General features: G+C 66.4%; 2 protein-coding genes across 3 annotated transcripts; both read right to left on the bottom strand.

Annotated features, from left to right (window-relative positions):
* Positions 1-8,005: 8,005 nt before the first annotated feature.
* GP1BB (glycoprotein Ib platelet subunit beta) lies at positions 8,006-8,842 on the bottom strand. The gene is made up of 2 exons (XM_068562905.1): positions 8,833-8,842; positions 8,006-8,613 (listed from the first exon to the last, which is right to left on the bottom strand). The coding sequence occupies exons 1-2, from the start codon at positions 8,840-8,842 to the stop codon at positions 8,006-8,008; spliced, it is 618 nt and encodes a 205-aa protein (XP_068419006.1).
* A 246-nt stretch (positions 8,843-9,088) lies between these two features.
* SEPTIN5 (septin 5) lies at positions 9,089-17,218 on the bottom strand. Of its 2 annotated transcripts, XM_068562904.1 has the most exons (12): positions 17,132-17,218; positions 16,978-16,988; positions 12,658-12,754; positions 12,471-12,557; positions 12,109-12,232; positions 11,896-12,030; positions 11,666-11,783; positions 11,476-11,577; positions 10,613-10,709; positions 10,393-10,528; positions 10,173-10,275; positions 9,089-10,059 (listed from the first exon to the last, which is right to left on the bottom strand). In XM_068562904.1, exons 1-12 carry the CDS (start codon positions 17,172-17,174, stop codon positions 10,003-10,005), a joined length of 1,110 nt encoding a protein of 369 aa, XP_068419005.1. In that variant the 5' UTR covers positions 17,175-17,218; the 3' UTR covers positions 9,089-10,002. The 2 variants fall into 2 exon arrangements, with proteins under 2 accessions (XP_068419005.1, XP_068419004.1); XM_068562903.1 differs by lacking the exons at positions 16,978-16,988; positions 17,132-17,218 and adding an exon at positions 13,361-14,162.
* Positions 17,219-18,002: the final 784 nt, after the last annotated feature.

The raw sequence follows: 18,002 nt of genomic DNA, 5'->3' as shown, positions 1-18,002 counted from the left end.
CGGGGGTGGGGGGCGCCGGGAGAAATGGCCTGTGACGGGGGTGGGCGTCCCGGGCGGGAAAGCAAACAGTGTCAGCGGCTAATGAGCGGGAACCGGCCTGGGGCTGAGGGCCTGGGGAGGGGCACCGCCATCGCTCATCCTGACAGGCCGGCGGGTAGGGGGTGGGGGGCCGGGAACCAGAGGGGGGGTGAGCATGAGAGCCGACAGAGGGTCCCCTGGAGACCCGACCCCCTTCAGAGACAGACAGACGGACAGAGGAAAGGCAGCAGGCCCCCATCCCCCGCTGTGGCCCAAGGGGACCTAACTGTTCCATCGTCTCTCCCGTCTTCGGACCTGGCTGCCCCCCCAACGTGCAGACTGTGCAGGACAAAGGGCCCTGGGAGGGGGCTGCGCCTGGGACCCCCGCATTGCATGCTGGGAAGCAGGAATCTGGGCCCTTCTCCTCACTTGGCCTCGGTTTCCCCATCTTTACAAGGAGGAGGAGGGCAGGGGTGCTCTGGGCCCCCCATCCTGACTTTCCACGCCTCCCCCCTCCCTGTAGTCAGCCCCAGCTGCCCTCGGGGTCCCCACCCTTCCAGACAATCCTCCCCGAACCTCGATGCCTCCAACAGGCCTAGTAGCAGTGGGTGGGCTGAGTCCACACAGAGGGAAGCAGCCCCTCCTGTCCCGCCTGGTTCATAGGTGGGAGGCGGAGGTGGAGCAGGTTAGAAGCCCCGACCCCAGCCCGCACCCAGGCAGAGCCCACCCAGCCTCTCAGCTGCCATCTGTCCCCTGACTTTGCAGGGCTTCTGAGCTGGCCAGACCTTGGGAGCACTCCCGAGTCCCTCCTGGTGGCCCCCCCAATGGCCCGGCCAGCCTAGCGGCCCGTAAGTGCCTGCCTGTGGGGTGTTCGGGCCCCTGTCCCTCCTCGGCCAGGAGGGAGGGGCAGCCATAAATTCACACCGCCAGCCGTCCGCGGGATAAATGTGTCATCGGCTGCACGATTTACGAGCACACCCCTGGCCCGCGAGGCAGGGAAAACAAGCCTGTGTACACACGGCGCGGCAGGCAGGGAGGGGCGGCGGCCGAGGGCACACAGGGGCACAGCGGGTTGGTGGGACGCGCGCCCGCGGGAGGTGTGAGGACGCGGACCCACTCACCCAGGGAGGCAGGACCGTCCAACTCCCGTCCACACACGCACACTCACACGTGAGGAGGTGGCCTGGCTGCTCAAGGACACGGCTTGCCACCCGGAGCATGCGAGGTTCTGTGCAGGGTCTCCCTCACCCCCAGACAGCCCACAAGGAGGGTCTTGGTGGAGGGGACCCGGGCCGCTGCACGGGGAGGATACAGGGCGAGCAAATTGGGAGAAGAGGCGGATCGGGAACAGGTATGGGGTGGTGACGCCTCACTCGTGCCTGGGGCCCACCTGCTCTGACTGTCTCGGAGGTCCAGGGGCGCCGCCCGTGCAGCCACTGAACACATCCCAGATGCGGGCGCTAAGGAAGTGAGGCTATAACTCAGGAGGACCCTTCATGGTTCTGCCGCCACACCTGAGACCACCGTGCCCACCGCCCACCTTGTCTACCAGGACCCTGTGGGGTGGTGCCAGGCTCCGGGCTCCACAGGCACCAACCTCAGTTACCTGACAGGACCAATCCAGGTACAGTAGCCCAAGCCTGAGATGCAGGTGGGTCTGGGAGCCTCAGGGAGCACTTGGAGAGGACCCGGAGGGCCCAGGGCAGGCTGGGAGACTCAGGAAGGATTTAGGGAGGATTCAGTGGACTCACAACGGCATTGCTGAAGAGGTCTAGGGAACTTCACGGAGTCAAGGCTGCAGGTCAGCCTTAGCCGTTGATGCCCTTCCACCTGTCCCTGAATGATCTGGGGACACAGTCATGCTCCAGTCACTCCTGCTGGCCTCGCCACAAGAGGCTCAGGAGTGTGGGCCCCAGGGATTCTGGTGGCAGTGGATCCTCAGCCCAGGGAGAAGGGTCTGACGGATGACCCAGAGGCCACTGTGGCAGAGCCATGTCACCCCAAATAAGGAGAGATGGCACTGACCCCCCTTGCCAGGGGTTCCCACCCCAGGAACCCACAGAGAAGAGACCTGCAGAGCAGAGGCCCCAGATGAGGGGTCTGCAGCAGAAAGACCCATAAAATAGGGACCTCCCCACCAGGGACTCACAAAGAAGTGTCTGCCCAGGTGAGGCATTTAGTGCCAGGAGACCCAGGGCCCCACAAACAGGTCTGCCCCACTTTTCTCATAAAGCCTCCTGAACTGCCCCTCTGTGCGATATCCCTGGATGGCGGCGTCCCCGGGCCCCTGCCTGCTCTGGGTCTGTCGCTGGTGCACCTTTGGTGGGCACAGGGCATGGGTGGGCGTGCTGGGACAGGCAGCTGTCAGGGGCCCTGCCCCTCCCAACCCTGCCCAGACAGAAGCCCTTTCCTCAGTATCTGCAGACGGGCTGGAATTCTTCAAGAGCATCTTTAAATAAACAAAGCACAGAGAAAAGCAAACTCCCCAACACAAACCACATCAAAATAGATTTCTACGTAGAAGCAAGGCCGCCCACGGGGAGCCCTTCAGAGGCCAAGGGCGTACAATTCCCAGGGTGATGCCCACACTGCTGGGACCCCCAGCTCCAAGCTGCAGCCTCCCTTTCAGGGGTGGGCATGCCAGGCCCATCCACACACCTGGGCAGAAGTGGCTGCCATGGGAACCTTCTACTTCCCCTGGGGTCCGTACCCCCACACCACGGGGGTCCATCAGGTAAAGCTTGAAGGATCCCCTTCCAGCCCCTCCCACCTCTGAGGGTTCCTGTGGGGATGGTCCCAGGGTCCTGTGTGATTGGCACAGAGGCAGAGAGAGCAGCACCTGGGCTGGGGGGTGGGGGCCTCTGCTGGGTGGAGGTCTGGGGACCAAGGGCCCTGCACCCCAGCCCTCCCCCATGCAGCTGGCAGCCTCCAGACAGGAGTGCACATGGGTGCACGGGTGGGAGAACAGTTGGGAATGAATGAAGGATTGGACGGCATCCCCCCTCCCCCAGCACGCTGGGGGGAGGGGGCCCTTGCACCCCCTCCCTCCCACGGGCTAAGCCCAGCGCACCTCCTGCCCCTGCATTCTCTGGATCCTCCCCTGTGAGGCAGCTCCTGGACATCTCCAGGAGACCCTCCCATTCCCCACCTCCACACACTGGGTCAGTGCTTTTGACGTCCCAGGGCTCAGGGGGTTTGTTCTGAGGGTCAAGGGGACCGTCCGCATGACGAGGCCCAGGCCAGCCCCCAGGACACTCAGCACCTCTCTCAGGCACAGAATTCCCAGAGCTCCAAAGATCTTTTGAGACAAGGAAGCCCCTGTCCTCGCCCCTACCACTCTTTGAGACAAGCCAGGAAAGATGTCATGGTGGACGTTTGTGGGTTTCCCCGTGTACAGGTGGCCTTATCTCTGCCACATGGGTCCAGCGGGTTGTCTGCAGGACAGACGCCCAGGGCAGGGATTGCTGAGGCTGGTCCGGCTGGGATTGGGGTCTGGGCCCACCCTGCAGGTCCTGGGAGCATCCTGTGGGCTCTCTCAAGCCTCGCCTGACCCCAGGGGGTGCTCACACCTGTGGCGGGGGCCCACCTGGCCCATCTCTCAGCACCCTTTGTCCAGCTGGCCCTCAGCAGCTGGGGGTGGTGGTGACAGGAAAGCAGGATGGAAGGAGGGACAGATAGCATTTCCCCTGGGGCAGAGGGGACCCCCTGGAGGCTTCACTGGGGAGGACCGCTGACCCCAGTTCCTGCAGGGCCAGCCCAGGGTCTCCTGATAGGACAGGACGTCTCCCTGCAGACATTTCCTGTCTGCGGACAGAGAGAAGAGGGAGGATAGACTGCGCATCCAGTGTAGACAGCACTGGGTGTAGACAGTTCTGGGTTTGTGACTGGGCTGCAGAAAGAGAGAGCTGGAGCAGGGGGATCCCCTAAGGACTGCTAAAGGAGGGAGGGATACAGCTAGGGCCAGGCCCAGTCACCAGGGCCAGTGACCCCAAAGACCCCCCTCAGCCTGGGGGGGAGGGCTTCCCGAGAGCCCCCTGCTGATTTATGGTCCTCCAGGGGGAGGGGAGTCATGGCTGCAAAGTCCTTGCTCCCTCCTCCTCTTCCTCCTTGTTGGGGGTTGGCAGGCTGGGTGGGGTGGCTCTCAGCTGGTTTCCAGATGGGCCTGGTGGAGGGGGGTCTGGGGGTGGGAGGTAAGGGGACCTGGTGGTGTCCTTGGGCGGCTGTAGCTGCCTTTGTCTCTGAGGTTGTCTCTGTCTCTAGGCCTGTCTCTGTCTGCCTCGGGCTCTGTCTCTGTCTCTCGAAGCCCCCCTTCTCCATGGAGGCACCGGTGGGTGGGGGTGGGAGCTGGTGATTTATCACCCGCTGCCTGTCCTCCATCGGAAACGCTGGGGGTGGGCGCAGACTCTGCGCTGAGCTATGGGCCCCCAGGGCCCCGCCACCCACGCCAGTGTTGTTGCTCCGTCTGGGCGGCGCGCCCACCCCCAATCATGGCCAGGGCTTGGCCCCCAGCCCTTCCCAGGGCCTCGTCCGCGTGGGCCCCTCGAGTCCAAGCCCAGCGAGCAGCCGACCCCTCCGCAGGCAGGAGGCGCCCACTGGGGACCCGCACTGCGCCGCCAGGTTGGTTGGGCGGTGGCGGATCCCATGTCCCACTCCCTGGGCATCCGGGAGCCAGCCAGCCTCTCACGGTCCCCTCCACGCGGCCTCGCAGCCCCCATCCGCCCGGTGCACACAGCAGGGACTCAATAAGTGTTTACGGAGCCAAAAAGCGGCGGAGGGCGGAGAGCGGAGGGCTCACCTGGGCAGACTCCCCCGCCCCACTCCCCTCCGGCAGAAGAGGTCCCTTATCTTCCTCGCGACCGGCTGTCAGCGCGTGGCGGGGGAGGCGGGCGCCCCCTCGTTCCCCCTCCCCGCCCCCACGGCCGCGATCTGCGGACCCCGGGGCCCGCCCCCTCCAGCCTGGGCAGGTCCTGCTCTGAGCACCGCTCCCCGGCGAGCCTGGTGTCTCTGCGCCCTGCGCCCCTCCGCCCCAGGCGCCCCGCACAGGCTCTCCTGCAGGTCGCGAGCGCCCTCTGCTGCCGGGCTGGGGTCGCGCGACCGGGGAGGACGAGACACAGGCATCAGCCCCTTTCAGGGATGAAAACACCGAGGCTCCCCGCGCAGGTCAGGGTTTTGTCTGCCTGGTCCGGCGTCTGGCCCGGCCGGGTCTCACTCTATGCAATCCCTCGGTTGTCGCTCACTAGCCAGGATGTGGTTTGAGTCCCGGGGCAGCCTTAGGGTCCTGCACCACGTGTCTGGGCAGGGCAGGGCCAGGACGCGCCCTGCTGAGGACATGTTGAGTGGAGGCCTTGAATAGTTAGGACAGAGAGCAGGAAGGTCATGCCTGCCCTGGGAAGGGCTGGGCCTTGATCTAAGGCTGGGGGTCCTGGGAGCCACACCACTGGCCACCCCCCTACCCCCCGGGAAGCTGGGGGGCCAGTCTGTGGTCGGAGGATCCTGGGGCTGCAGGGCAGGGGGCCCTGAATCAGCCAGCCTGGGGGCTGCAGGTATGAGGGGCTGGCAGAGCTCTGAGTGGACCCTGACCTGTTCCTATCTGGAAGGAGTATGAGGCCCCAGAGGGGACCAGCCTATCAGTGGGGAAGGGACCCTGGGGCAGGTGTGTCATCCATGAGATGGAGGACAGTGCTGGAGGGAGGGGCACCATAGGCCCTGGAGCTGGGGGAGGGGTGTCCATTCCCCATCCGTGCACAGGGCCATTCATTCAGGGTCCCTGAGCTGGGACTGTTCCAATTCCCCACACTCTGGAGGCTGAGGCCCCAGGGTTAGTGTGTGGAGGGTCAGCTTAGGGTCAGGATTGGGACTGGGGGCTCCAAGCAGGCTGGGCCAGGTCAGCCAGCGAGTCCAGGCCGGCATCCCCCTGTGGTCAGTACCTTGGCCGGAGCGCATCAAAATCATGGAGAACTGGCAAGAGGGAGGGGCAAGCCTGGAGAAACCACGTGGCGCCACTGCCCCGTTGTCCGAGTGGGAAGTTCTTCCTTAAGTTTGACCACACTGTGATGCCAGCCTTTTCCCTCTTTCGAAGAAGCTCCAGTCTTCTGCATCTCCTGGCCCTCGGGGCCCTCATGCCCACCCTCTCAGCAGGACACTGGCCGTGGAGCTGGGCTCCTGCTCACCACTTCTCACAGCTCCTGCTGGGACCTTGTCCCATGGCCCAGGGGGGCCTCCTTCTCTTAGCTTGGGGTCACCTAGGACCCCAAGGCCACTTTCTCTGGGCCCTGCATTTGCCCCCCAGAGGCCTCAGTGAGGAGGAGAGTGGGTCGCAGGGGCCTGGTTTCAGCTCTGCTCCCAGTGCAGCCATGGAGAAAGCTCTGGGGCCCAGCAGAGAGACCCTCCTCTGGGATCTGGTTTCCTCTTCTAGAAAGTAGGGGTGACACCCCCTTCCTGTACCACATTGGGGCTGAATTTAGGGGGTGGCCTGTGGACCTTGCTCTGACAATGACTATTACCTCTGATCCCCACCAGGGGCTCTGGGACACTCCCTGGGGGAGGTAGGGTGGCAGTTTATTTGTACAAAAGGGGCCGCTGTCCCAGATGTGGTGATAAGGCTGGATGGACGGCCAGACAGTCAACTGCAGCCCACAATGGGCCGGATGCCATGCACCTGCCCACAAAGGAGGGGGTGGCTCCTGCCTCACGTCCCACCGGCAGCCCCGAGATAGCATCAGCCTGACCGGAGGGCCATCTGTCTTGTCCCACAAAGGCCAGGACAAAGGCCGTGTCAGTGGCAGCCTCCCCGACCCGGTCAGCGGAGCCGGGGGCCTTCCTGTGCCAGGCAGCTGGGGCTCAGGCCCGAGGCTCCTTGTCAGGGTCCTGTTTGGGGTGAACAGCAAGCAGCCTTCATTGTTCACAGGGCCAGACAGGTGGGGGCCACAACTAGGACAGGAGCAGGACCCCAAAAGTGGGAAATGCATCAGCCCCTCTTTGGGTCCGCCAGGCCCTCATTAGCAGCCTGAGCCTCACTGGGACACCCACAGAGGATTCCCAGGCCCTGGTGGCTCAGCCTGGATCCAGGGCTGGGACGGAGAGACAGGGACTGAGAAACAGTCAGAGGTGCCTTCCTGCAGGAGGCGGCGGCCAGGTGGAGGACACGATTCAGAGACCCTGCAACCCCAGGTGCCTCCTCACCCCTGCAGGGAACTTATGTGGACCCCAGCTCACAACGCTCGCCCCCTCCTCACCTGCCCTCCAGAGCTTCTCGCTCAGATGTCCAGGAAGCATCTGCTGGGCCACCGACCGCCCTCACCATCCCCAGTGCACCCCTGATACCCTGAAAGCTGCCTGTGTGGTGCAGTCACTGCCTTCGGGGAAACCTCACACCCTGGACTGTTCTCAGAGCCACCTGGAAGACCCTCACTGACTCCCAGAAACCGCCACTCTGAGCATCTGCTCTTTCTGGCAACTACACTTCCTGTGGGGTCCTCACCGTCCCCACACTGTCCTGTCCAGTGTCCTCACTGTCCACTGTCCTCACTGTCCCCTGTGTCCTCACTCCCGCCAGTGTGGGCACTGTACTTCCAGCTCTTCTGTGCCTTCTCACTAGAACTTCTGGGAGAGTCGGTAGCAGGTGAGTTCACTCCCAGACCTTGTGCACACCAGAAGGTGATTTTGGGTGTATGAACATGCGATGTGTCCCCTTGAATCATCCCCGGAGCTCTTTCTGGGTTTGAGGGGGGGGGATTCCGAGTCGCACGGTGCAGAGATCGGTCGGATGGGGAGCAGGGTTTATTCGCACTGGAGATGGCGTGGGGGCCTCGACTGGTCTGGGCAGCGGCTCGCCCCGGGCCCGCCTCGGCATCCAGGTCCAGGGGGTGCGTGCGTGTCGCCAGCGGTGCGCGCGCAGCAGCGGGGCCCCTGCGCGCGGCCGCGGTGGGGCGCGTCTGGGAGATCGTGTGGGCTGAGGACGCGGCCGGAGCGGGGCCGGCCGCATGGCTCAGCGCCAGTCGCTCGGCTCGGGGGTCGCGGGCTCCGCCGCCAGCGGGGTAGTCAGCGGCCACCGGCGTGCGGCGCGGGCGCGCAGCCTCCGCAGGCGGCACAGCAGCAGCGCCAGCAGCAGCGCGTGCAGCAGCCCGAGGCAGAGTAGCAGGAGCTGCGCCGCCAGCGCCCCGCGGCAGAGCGCGCCAGGCGGGCAGGCGGCGCGCAGCTCCTCCTCCGCCAGGTAGGACAGCAGGCGGCCCCGTAGCGCGGGGGGTGCGGCGCAGTGCAGGTCGCGGTAGGGCTCGCGCTCCAGCCGGCCGGCCAGCCAGGCGCGCAGCGGCACCAGGTGGCAGTCGCAGCGCCAGGGGTTGGCGCCCAGGTGCACGGCACGCAGCACCGGCAGCGCGTCCAGCAGCCCCGGTGGCAACGCCGTCAGGTTGTTGCCCGTCAGCACCAGTTCGGTCGTGTCCGGCGGGAAGGCGGCCGGCAGCGAAGCCCACGTCAGCCCGCGGCGCCCGCAGTCCACGCGCGTCCCCGCGCAGCGACACGGGGCTGGGCAGCCAGCGGCCGGGCGGCCCGGCGGCGCGAGCAGCAGAAGCATTAGGCTCAGCGCCCCGCGCGGCCCTGGAAGGGAAGCGCCGCGGTGAGCCCGGCCCTTGGGGCTCCTGGGCGGGGTCCCGGGGCACCCGCGTGCCCCCCACCACCCCGACAGCCCGGCACACCGGCTGGAAGTGCCCTCTAAGTCTGACCCAAACCTCTCCCGACTGCAGCCCAGAGGACTGAGCACCTCCCCACCGGACTCTACTCAGGGAGCGGCCTGGCCCGGGCCGACCCCAGACTCACCAGAGCCCATGGCGAGAGGACAGCGGCCCAGCTAGCTCTGGAGCGCCAGGCAGCAGCCGCAGAACCGGGCGATAAAGCCGCCCCGCCCCTGCCAGGCCCCAGCGCACCCGCCAAACCGACCACAGCCCGGTCACCCTTCAGAAATAACCCGGAGGCCAAGCCGGCAGCACAGATAGAGGGCTATCGCCAGGCTGCCGGCCGACCGGGCTTCCGCCCCACTCGCTCCCAGGGGCGCACGGAGCACTCGGACACCCTCTTCGACGTTCACCAACATTGTTCTCCTGTCACCAGGACAGGACGCAGCATTCACAACTGAACAAACTGGAGAATGGAGCTTGGGGGCAGGGATCATGCGGGTGGAGGGATGGGGGACCAAGGGCTCAGGAACCCGGGGCAACAGTGCTGCTGGGGGGAACAGGCCTCCAGTGACCAACAGGGTCCAGGGATGGGGGTTGCCAGTTTGCCCACCACCCACTGCTCCTGGAGCCAGGCCATGGCCATGGGGGAGGGGCGTAGGCATTCACAAGCATCCCAGCCCCATTATTCCCCCCCAGCAGCCAGCTGGCCTCCTAAGGTCTGGAGGGATCCTAATTGCTTCTGCTGTCCAACCTGCCCGCTGAGCTACCTGGTGAGTGGGTGAGGAGGTAAGAAGGACCTGGCCCACCTCAGCACAAAGTGAGGGCTCCCAGGTTCACTCTGCAGCACTGGGCAGGGAATAGGCCCAGGATCCCGCGGATCTGCTCCCCTATTCTGCCTTGGTTTACCCGCCCATCTGAGTAGGGCCTGGAATCTAAGTGCTGTGACCTTCTGGGTTCGGGGGAGATCTCAGAAGTCACCACCCAACTTAGCTCCTGCTCCCCCAAGGCCAGAGAGGGCTGGTTGTGGGGGCCATTGTCCAGGCCCCTTGGAAGCAGATACAAATGAGGGGAGGGGCTGATGCTGAGAATAAATTAGGGTTGGCTGGGGGCGGCGACCCCGCGTCTCTGGGTCAGTTCAGGAACAGCAGGGAAAAGTCCAGGTCTGGGCCACTCTGGAATTGGGGTTGTGTCCAGGCCTGTTGGCGATCCAGACGAATCCGGGGTCGAGTCCAGGCCAGTCGGGGTCCAGGGGTGGGAAGGGCCAGCCTGGAAACTGGCAGTATATCCATGGCAAAGTGGGGCTGTGGTGGGGTCACTGGTCCTGCATTTGCTGCTTCATTTTCTGCAGCATCTCCTGCATGCGCCTTAGCTAGGGGGCGGGGCAGGAACAACGGAGGGCGGGGTGAGAAGTGTGATGGGACTGGGACGGGCCTGGCCCTGTCCCCACCCCCAGCCCCTGCTCCTCCCCTGCTGCCTACCAACCTCCTCATCTTTCATCCTGATGAGCTTCTCCGTCTCAGCATCGGGGGTTGGCAGTGGCAGGATGGGGATGGGGCTCTCCATGCGGCTGTCCTGCGTCAGTTTGCTGCAGGGTGGACACCAGGGATAAGCTGCTGGGGGTTGGGCTGACCCTCGATACCCTGTGGCTCCCACACCTCTGGGCGGGGGTCGGGGCAGGTCCGAGGGCGGGTGGGTCACACACCTGGTCATCTGCTGGATGCAGTGAGCTCGGTAGTTCTCGTAATGCACGTCGCACGTCACGTCCTTGAGGTCATGCATGTGTGTACGGATGAGCATGTTGCGAAGCTTCACGAAGTCGCAGTGTGCCTGGTTCTCCACTGTGGGCAGGGGCAGGCGGTGTGTGAGGCGCCAGACCAGGGGAGCCTTCCCACCCAAATGCTGTGCCCCAGGCCTCGACTCACCCTCCACGATCCCCCAGGGGTACAGACGCCCCCGGACCCGCTGCCCCTTGGCCTCCACCACCGTGTTGCTGCCGATAACAGCGAAGGGTGCGCTCTCCTGGGGGGGCAGGTGCAAGGGCTCACTCCCAGTTAGCATGGGCACTAGGCACCTGGTCTGCCCCTCCAGAATCACCATCAACAACCTCTCCCCAAAGAGACCCTGCTGTCCCCACCTCTGGCCTCTCTGTTGCCAGCTGAAGCCAGAACTGGTGCAGCTTACACCTTAGGGCTTTTGCTGGGCCGTGCCCATCAGATGTACCCCCCCCTCCTGATACCCCTCCCCACCAACAGCCACTCCATCTAGTGCCTCCCCATTCCTTTCCCAGGGCAGAGCCCATGCCTCCTGTTAGTGATACCCCTGCTGACTTCGGGGTGAAAGGTCCACCCTGCTCCTGGCTCGGTGGCCACCTGTCCCCAGCTTGGGCTTGCCATCGCCACTCTAACCCCTGGGGCACTCAAAGCCACCCCCACCCCCGGAGCTCAGAATTCTGGGAGCCAGGACATGCACAGGCCTGGGGCCATTGGACCAGGCCCTTCTGCGGGTGAAGCATGGCGAGGGGGCCGAGCAAAGGGCCAGGGTGGGGGCCTGGCCAGTGGCTGTGCCTTTAGGTCCTGGCAAGCATTCCATGACCTATTAACTACATGGGGACCCAACTACACAAGCCAGCGGGGGACCTGGGCCACCCTAGCCCCAGCCCCAGGTGAAGACTCTATGGCCTGGACGAAAGACTCCTGCCCCCCAGATCAGACCTGGGCCCTGGCCCTCCTCCCGACCTGTTGTAAAGTGGCCTCTGGGTCCCCTACCCCCAGTGCTGCAGCCTCACCTTCAGTTCCCGGTCCTGCTGCTTGAAGTCCTCGTCCTCGTCCGAGTCACACTCAGGAAACTGGTACACGTGGATCCCAAACTTGTCGATCTCCTCCCGGATCTGCGGCAGGCAAGGGCCATCAGGTGAGGGGCTGGTGCCCTTGGCCCCACCAGAGTCCCGGCTGCGCCCCGCGGCCGCACAGGCTCACCCGCTCCTTCAGCTTCCGGATCTCACCGGGGACGAGACAGTCGGCTTTGGCGATGAGGGGCACGATGTTCACCTTCTCGTGCAAGGCTTTCATGAAGCCCACGTCCACGGGCCGCAGCCTGTGGAGAGCAGCCGGGGCGAGGGGCGAGGGGCTCATGGGGTGGGGGTGGTGGGAGGGGGCGCCACAGGGATGGGCAGGACCCGCACCCCTGGCCCGGGGCAGCCACCTACCCGTGCCCAAAAGGGGAAATGAAGTACAAGCAGCAGTGCACACGGTTGTCCTGGATGTTCTTGCGGTTGAGGCCACTCTCGTCCCGGAAATACTGCTCAAACTGCTGGTCCACGTAGTCGGTGATGGGCTTCCAGCTGAGGGCAGGGGGCACATGAGGCCAGGCTGGTGGCTGGTGGCCGGGGGCCAGGGCAGACCGGGCAGGCCTTCCTCACCACTCAGAGTTGTTGACGGCATCCCCGAAGCCTGGCGTGTCCACAATGGTGAGCTTCAGCTTGACCCCCTTCTCCTCAATGTCCACCGTGTGCTTCAGGATCTCGACCGTCTGGCTGATGCGCTCTGTGGCAGGGCGGGTGGGGGGATGGTTTGGAACAGCCTCTGCGACCCTCACTCCCACCCCGGGCAGCCCAAACCCTCGTTCTCATCCCTGGCTATGTGGCCCGGCGGTGATCTGGACCCTGAACGGGAGACCCATGCTTTGGGGACAGAGGAGCAGGGCTGGACCTGGAAGGAGCCCTCGGAGAGGTCACCCAGCAGGGGATGGTGGCAGCGCCAGGGCCGCGTGGGGCCCACTCACCCTCAGCACTGAGCAGCTTCCGCTCTTTGTACAAGTCAGTCAGGAAGAGGCTGTGTACCAGTGTGGACTTCCCCAGGCCCGACTCCCCTGCCCACAGGTGCAGTGAGAAAGTCGGGTCAGGTCCCAGGCCCCAGACAGAGCCTGGCTGCCAGTGCCCCCCGCCCGCCCTGGAGGCCGGCCCACTCACCCGCCACCATGAGCGTGAAGTCGAAGCCCTTCTTCACAGACTTGCGGTGCACCTGATTGGGCAGTGTGGCGAAGCCCACGTACTGCTTGTCGATGTCCTGGCGGGGGCGGGGGGGTCAGGGGCACGCTGGGGTTCCTGGGGCAGCCCAGTGCCTTGGCCCCTACCCAGCTCAGGCCAGGGGGCAGCAGGGCAGGGTCCCCAGGGAGGGGGCATCTCAATGGCAGAAGTGGGTGAGGGCCTGTGGGCAAAGGCCCTGGAGGTGGAAGGCAGGTGGGGGTGGAGCGTGGAGGCGCCCACGAGGGCTTCGCAGGGACTGAGATGGAGTCTGTGTGCGTGTGGAAGGGGGTGGTAGGCACAGCGGGCAAGGCAGTGTCCCCCCTTGGGTGGTGGGCAGAGGGCACCAGGACCCAGACCCCTCAGACACGCCCAAGGCCCTCAGAGGCTGGAAAAGCCCCCACCTCAATACTCACCCCTCCCGAGTGTAAGGGGTGGGAGGCCCCGTCTGGCCCCGATCCAGCCGCGGGGGTGGCTGGCTGCGGCGACGGCGGAGCAGGGGCTATTTATAGACAGCGGCGCCCAGCCTCCCGCGGCCTCTGGCGCCCACCCCAGGACCCCGGCCCTGCAGCCCCTGTCAAATCCCCAGTCCGTGCGCGAGGGGCGGGCGCACAGCTGACCCACCTTCCTCTCCCCTCTCCACACACACCTTGAGCCGCCTCTGGGCCTGGGTCCGCGGCGACAGCAGCTGCTCCACCAGGCGGTCCTGGGGTGCCGCCAGCGAGTCCATCGCAGCGACCCCGGGACCTTGCCCGCTGCGCTGGGGCCCAGAGTGCGTCAGGCCCACCCGGGGTCAGCCGTGCGCCAGGGGCTTGCGCCCTGTGCGGCCCCGAGGCCCTGTTCTCGCCCCCGGGTTATGGGTTACGGGTTACGGACGCGGGAACAGAAGCCCGGAGGGGCGGCGCTCACGCGATGCCGGGACCCCGAGGCCACCAAGCCGCTCGTCCGGCCCCAGGCGGGCCTGCCCCTGGCACAGGCGGGCCCTCGCGCCGGAGAGGAGCGCGCGGTCTCCGGGAGACAGTCGCCTGGAAATTGGGCCGCGCGGGCGGAGCCACGGAGCGGAGGAGGGCAGGGCCCAGCTCGGCGGGCTGGCGGGCGGCTGCGCGCGGAGCGGCGCGGCTCAGGCCGTCAGTCCAGCGACTGCACAGCCGGGTGGGCGGGGGGCCGGGTCCACGGCCGGGTCTGCGCTGCCGCGTCCCGCCTGCCAGAGGGCGCCCGAGTACGCCCCCATCCACGCGCGCGCCCGCGGGAGCCCGCCCGGTCCCCCTACTCTCCCGCGGCGGTGTCACAGAGGCGCCCCCAGCTACCCACCGACGCACGGCCCGCCCCTCGCGTGTGTGCGCGTGTGTCTGGAGAATTCTTACCGCCGTGGCCGCCGAGAGAAGTGGGGAACCTGCGAGGGCAGAGCCCACCTCCCCACCCAGGCCCGCGGAGGCTTACGCTGGGGGAAGGGAGCGATCAGAGCACTAGATGCCCAACCCCTACCCCCACCTCTGCAAACTTGGAAGCTGTGGCCAGTGAGTAGCTCCACAAACCCGCTGGCCAGCCCTGCGCTGCCACCTCTGCCCCCAGACAGCCGCTGCCAGCAGAGGTAGGGGGTGCTGGAGTGAACCCCTCCCCCTAAGGGGGACACTCCCTCTGAGCTTCCACCTTGCTCTCACAGGACTGGGCAACACAGGGCCTGGAGGGCTCCAGCCAGCTCAGCCCTCACACCTGTGCGGCCACCCCAGGGACCACAGGGGTCTCCTGAGCCCCCAAACCCTTCCTCACTGACCCTGCCTGCAGGACCCACCAGAATCTGAACAAGCCAGCACCAGCCCGGTGGCAAGGGAGGCCTGCAAAGGAGCTGAGGATCCAAAGAGACATGCCCCTAGACTGTGCGTCAGTGGGAACGGGAGGCCCCACAGTTCTCCCCCACCTAGGCCCTCCCTTCTTGGCTCCCCGCTTAAGGGGCCTCTGTCCCCCTGTCTAGGCTCGTGCTGCTGCTGTGTGGCCTGGAGGCCGCTGGCACCTGGGGAGGAGGGGTGGGCCCACTGCTGGGAACAGGGAAGCCTTTCATCCGAGAGGAGGGGGGGGAGCCACAGGCCCCAGCTCCCCAGCCCGCCCCCAGCCCTGGCTCTGAGAAAGCCTCCGCGCTGGCCCCAGCCCTCCACCACAAGGACCTGCGAGGGGCCTTGGGGCTGAGTCCCACCCAGCCTCCACGCCCGGCTCCAATTTAGACATGGCCCCTCGGCCCAGTTCCTGCCCAGACAGGCTGACATCTCGGTCCCAGGGCATCTCCAGGAGGACAGACAGAGCTGGCACCCCACAGCCTGGTGCCTGGCGGGCTCGTTGCCCCCAGAAGGCCTCAGTTTCCCCATCGGTAAGGCACAGCCTCAGTGGAGGTCCGGGTCAGGGGGACAAGACCAGCTCCCTGCCTGCCTGCCCCATCTCCTGACTTCGTCCAGATGGGGCCTGGGGATTCCCTGGGGGATCCCCAAGGAAGGGGCCCTTCCTCTCCCTTTCTCTGGCCCCCGAGGCATAACAAATACTCCTCAGGACTTCCCGAGCCACAGACACTGCTGCGCCCACCTCCTCCCCACCTCCTCCTGGTGCCTGACACTCTCGAGGCATTTCCATTCTTAGAATCACCCCAGCCGCCAGAGCCAGTGAAGGCCCCACCACTGCTAGAGATGGGGTGGGAGTTGGGGGAGGGGGCACAGAGGACCACCAGAGCCCTCCCCAGTGTCTGAGATGGGTGGGCACAGAGGGGGCCCACAGAGCTCCCCTGCCCCCTTTCCCAGAGTGCAGACAGGCTGATGCTCAGTAACACCAACAATGGAACAGCAAAGTTACTGCGGGCTTCCGGCTCCCCCAGACCCACGGGGAGCCTTCCCCAAACACCGGGCTCCCTGGCCCTGCTCCCAGGGGACCCCACACCCCACCCGCATAATGCTCTCTCCCTCTGGTCCTGGGAGCAGGGAACAGGTAAGGCTGGTCCTAGCTGAGCTCCAGGAGGGGCAGACAGGCCTGAAGGGGCTCAAGCCTCAGCAGGAGGGTCCCTGAGTGCCCGCAGGCCCAGGAGAAGAGGGGGCTGGTCTCCCAGGCCTTCCCTCTTTCTCTCCCTTGAACAATAGCTTGGTGGCAGTGTGCCCCTGCATCTCCTTCATTGTTTGACCCGCCACGATGGGGAGGCAGCTCTTGGCCCGGGCTCCCGGGGAGCCCCTTGCTGGCAGGGTGAGGTGGTTGCGGCCCCTCCCCGTGAGCCTCACCCGTCCCAGGGTGGGGCGTATCCCTGCTAGGGGCCTGGCACTGGGCAGGAGTGACTCCCAGCCCCCACCCCACCTGCTGGGCCACTCCTGGCCCGCCTGCCGCACCTAGGCCAAGACTTTGGGCTCCACCCAGCATCCACCCAGGGTGTGAACCCCCATCCCAGACGAGGGTTGCCAAGGCCACCCTGGTGCCAGAGTTGGGCTCTTCTTTTCTGCCCTAAACATGGCTGAGCTCAAGCCAGAGAGGCCCCCAGCAGGGCTGCCCCAGAACCCCCAGCTTCCCCCGGTTACCCACCCCCCCACGCCCTCTTGGGGTCTCCTAGCTGTTTAAACCTGACCTCAGCTAGGTTCACAGCGAGTGCCCAGGCCAGCCTCCTGTCCGGCCCTCTATTCCTGGAGACTGGGGTCCAAGCCAGCCCTTTGAGAAACCAGTTTGTACCCCCTAGATTTGAAGACTGGTGCTGAGCACCGGGATGACTCAGACCAGGCCCTGGAGGCTCCCAGTCTGGGGAAGAGGCCTGGCCACAGATCAGCCCACTCACATTGGTGTGTGTGGAGAGGAGGCATAAGATGCAGAGAAGTTGGGTGGGGTGGCCAGAAGCTCCCCTGTGGGGCTGCTCAGGGACTGGCCCTGGCTGGTGGACTCGGACCCCTCCCCCAGCCCGTGGCCTTCCATGACCATGGCCTCACACAGGACCCCCAGCACACGGCCACGGGCCAGGTCAGCAAGGAGAGGCTGGCGCTGCACCAGTGGGAGAGGGGCACCCGGCCCATCCCCCAACCGGGGAGGAGCGCACGCCAAGCCTCGAGGGTCAGGAGCCAGGCCCGGAGGCACTGTGGCCGCTCCTCCCCTCTGCAGCCCCGGGTTGGCGGCACTGCCCAGGCTGACAATCGGTTATCGGCTATCGCGACAGAGCGGGATGACGGCCGGCGGGGGCGGGGTCGCGTTGGGGCGCCGCGGCGTTGGTGGCACAATGGGTGACAGCGGGCCGGGTGAGCGACGGCGCACACGTACCTGCTTGTCCTCTGCGGGGTCGGGTCGGGGGTCGGGTCGGGGTCCGGGCCCGGGCCGGCGGGCAGGGGAGAGACCGAGACACACGGTGAGAGGCGTGCGGGCGGCGGGGACAAAGGAGTGCGCGCGCGCGCGCGCGGGCGGGCGCCGGGCTCACCTGGGGTCGCCAGCTTGCTCTTGTACCGCAGGCCTGTGCTCATGGTGGCCGCCGGGGGAACGTGCGCGCGGGCGGGGCGGCGACGAGCGGAGGCCGAGGCCGGGCTGCAGGGTGACCGGCCCCTCCGCGCCGCCGCCCGCCCCGCCCGCGCTCCCGCCAGCCAATCGGCGCCCGCCGCGCCCACGCGCGACCCTGCGCGGCCAGCGAGGGTGGGGACCCAGGCGCCCCTAAAGACCCCGCGCCCGCTGCCTGGGGCGACGCCCTCGCCTCCCGCCGGCCAGGCGCCCGGACACCGCGAGACCCGCTCCGCGCCCACCGCCGCGGCCGCGCCCCCTGCCCACCTCCCCTCCCCGCTGCCGGGCCCCTGCCCACGTACCCCGCCCTCCATCCCGTCCCTGCCCACAACCCGCCCCCCTGCCCAGACCCGGGCTGACTCCTCTGCCTTCATGGGACCCCAGTCCAGGCCTGACCTCTGGCCATCCTTGGTGTGGCCCGCCTGTAAAGCCTGCCCCTGGGGTCTCCCTCCTCATGCCACCCCCCACCCCAACCAACCCCTGGCATGCTCTGCTCACTGAGGTCAGTGGATGCCCCTCCTCACCTCATCAGGATGGACGCCGGAGGCTTTGGCCTGGGGAGTCCTGCTCCTGGCCGTGGCAGGAAAGGTGATGGTCACTGTGCGGAAAGCTTGATGCGTGGCGGGGGCCAGCCCCAGCTCCTCTCCTGCAGCTGCTCGGTGCTGTGCGCGCAGCTCTGCAAGCCCACACACCTGGGCCGTTAGCCGGCCCCCTTTCCAGGATTATTGATGGGGAATGAGCCGCCATCCTGGACAGGACGGGCCCAACCTGAGGCCTGCGCCCCCCATGCCCACCTC

The sequence above is a fragment of the Eschrichtius robustus genome, chromosome 14 (assembly GCF_028021215.1).
Source record: "Eschrichtius robustus isolate mEscRob2 chromosome 14, mEscRob2.pri, whole genome shotgun sequence".
In the NCBI taxonomy this organism is placed as follows: domain Eukaryota; kingdom Metazoa; phylum Chordata; class Mammalia; order Artiodactyla; family Eschrichtiidae; genus Eschrichtius; species Eschrichtius robustus.
The sequence above is the reverse complement of the archived record's forward strand: the minus strand, read 5'-3'. Positions and strand labels throughout refer to the sequence as shown.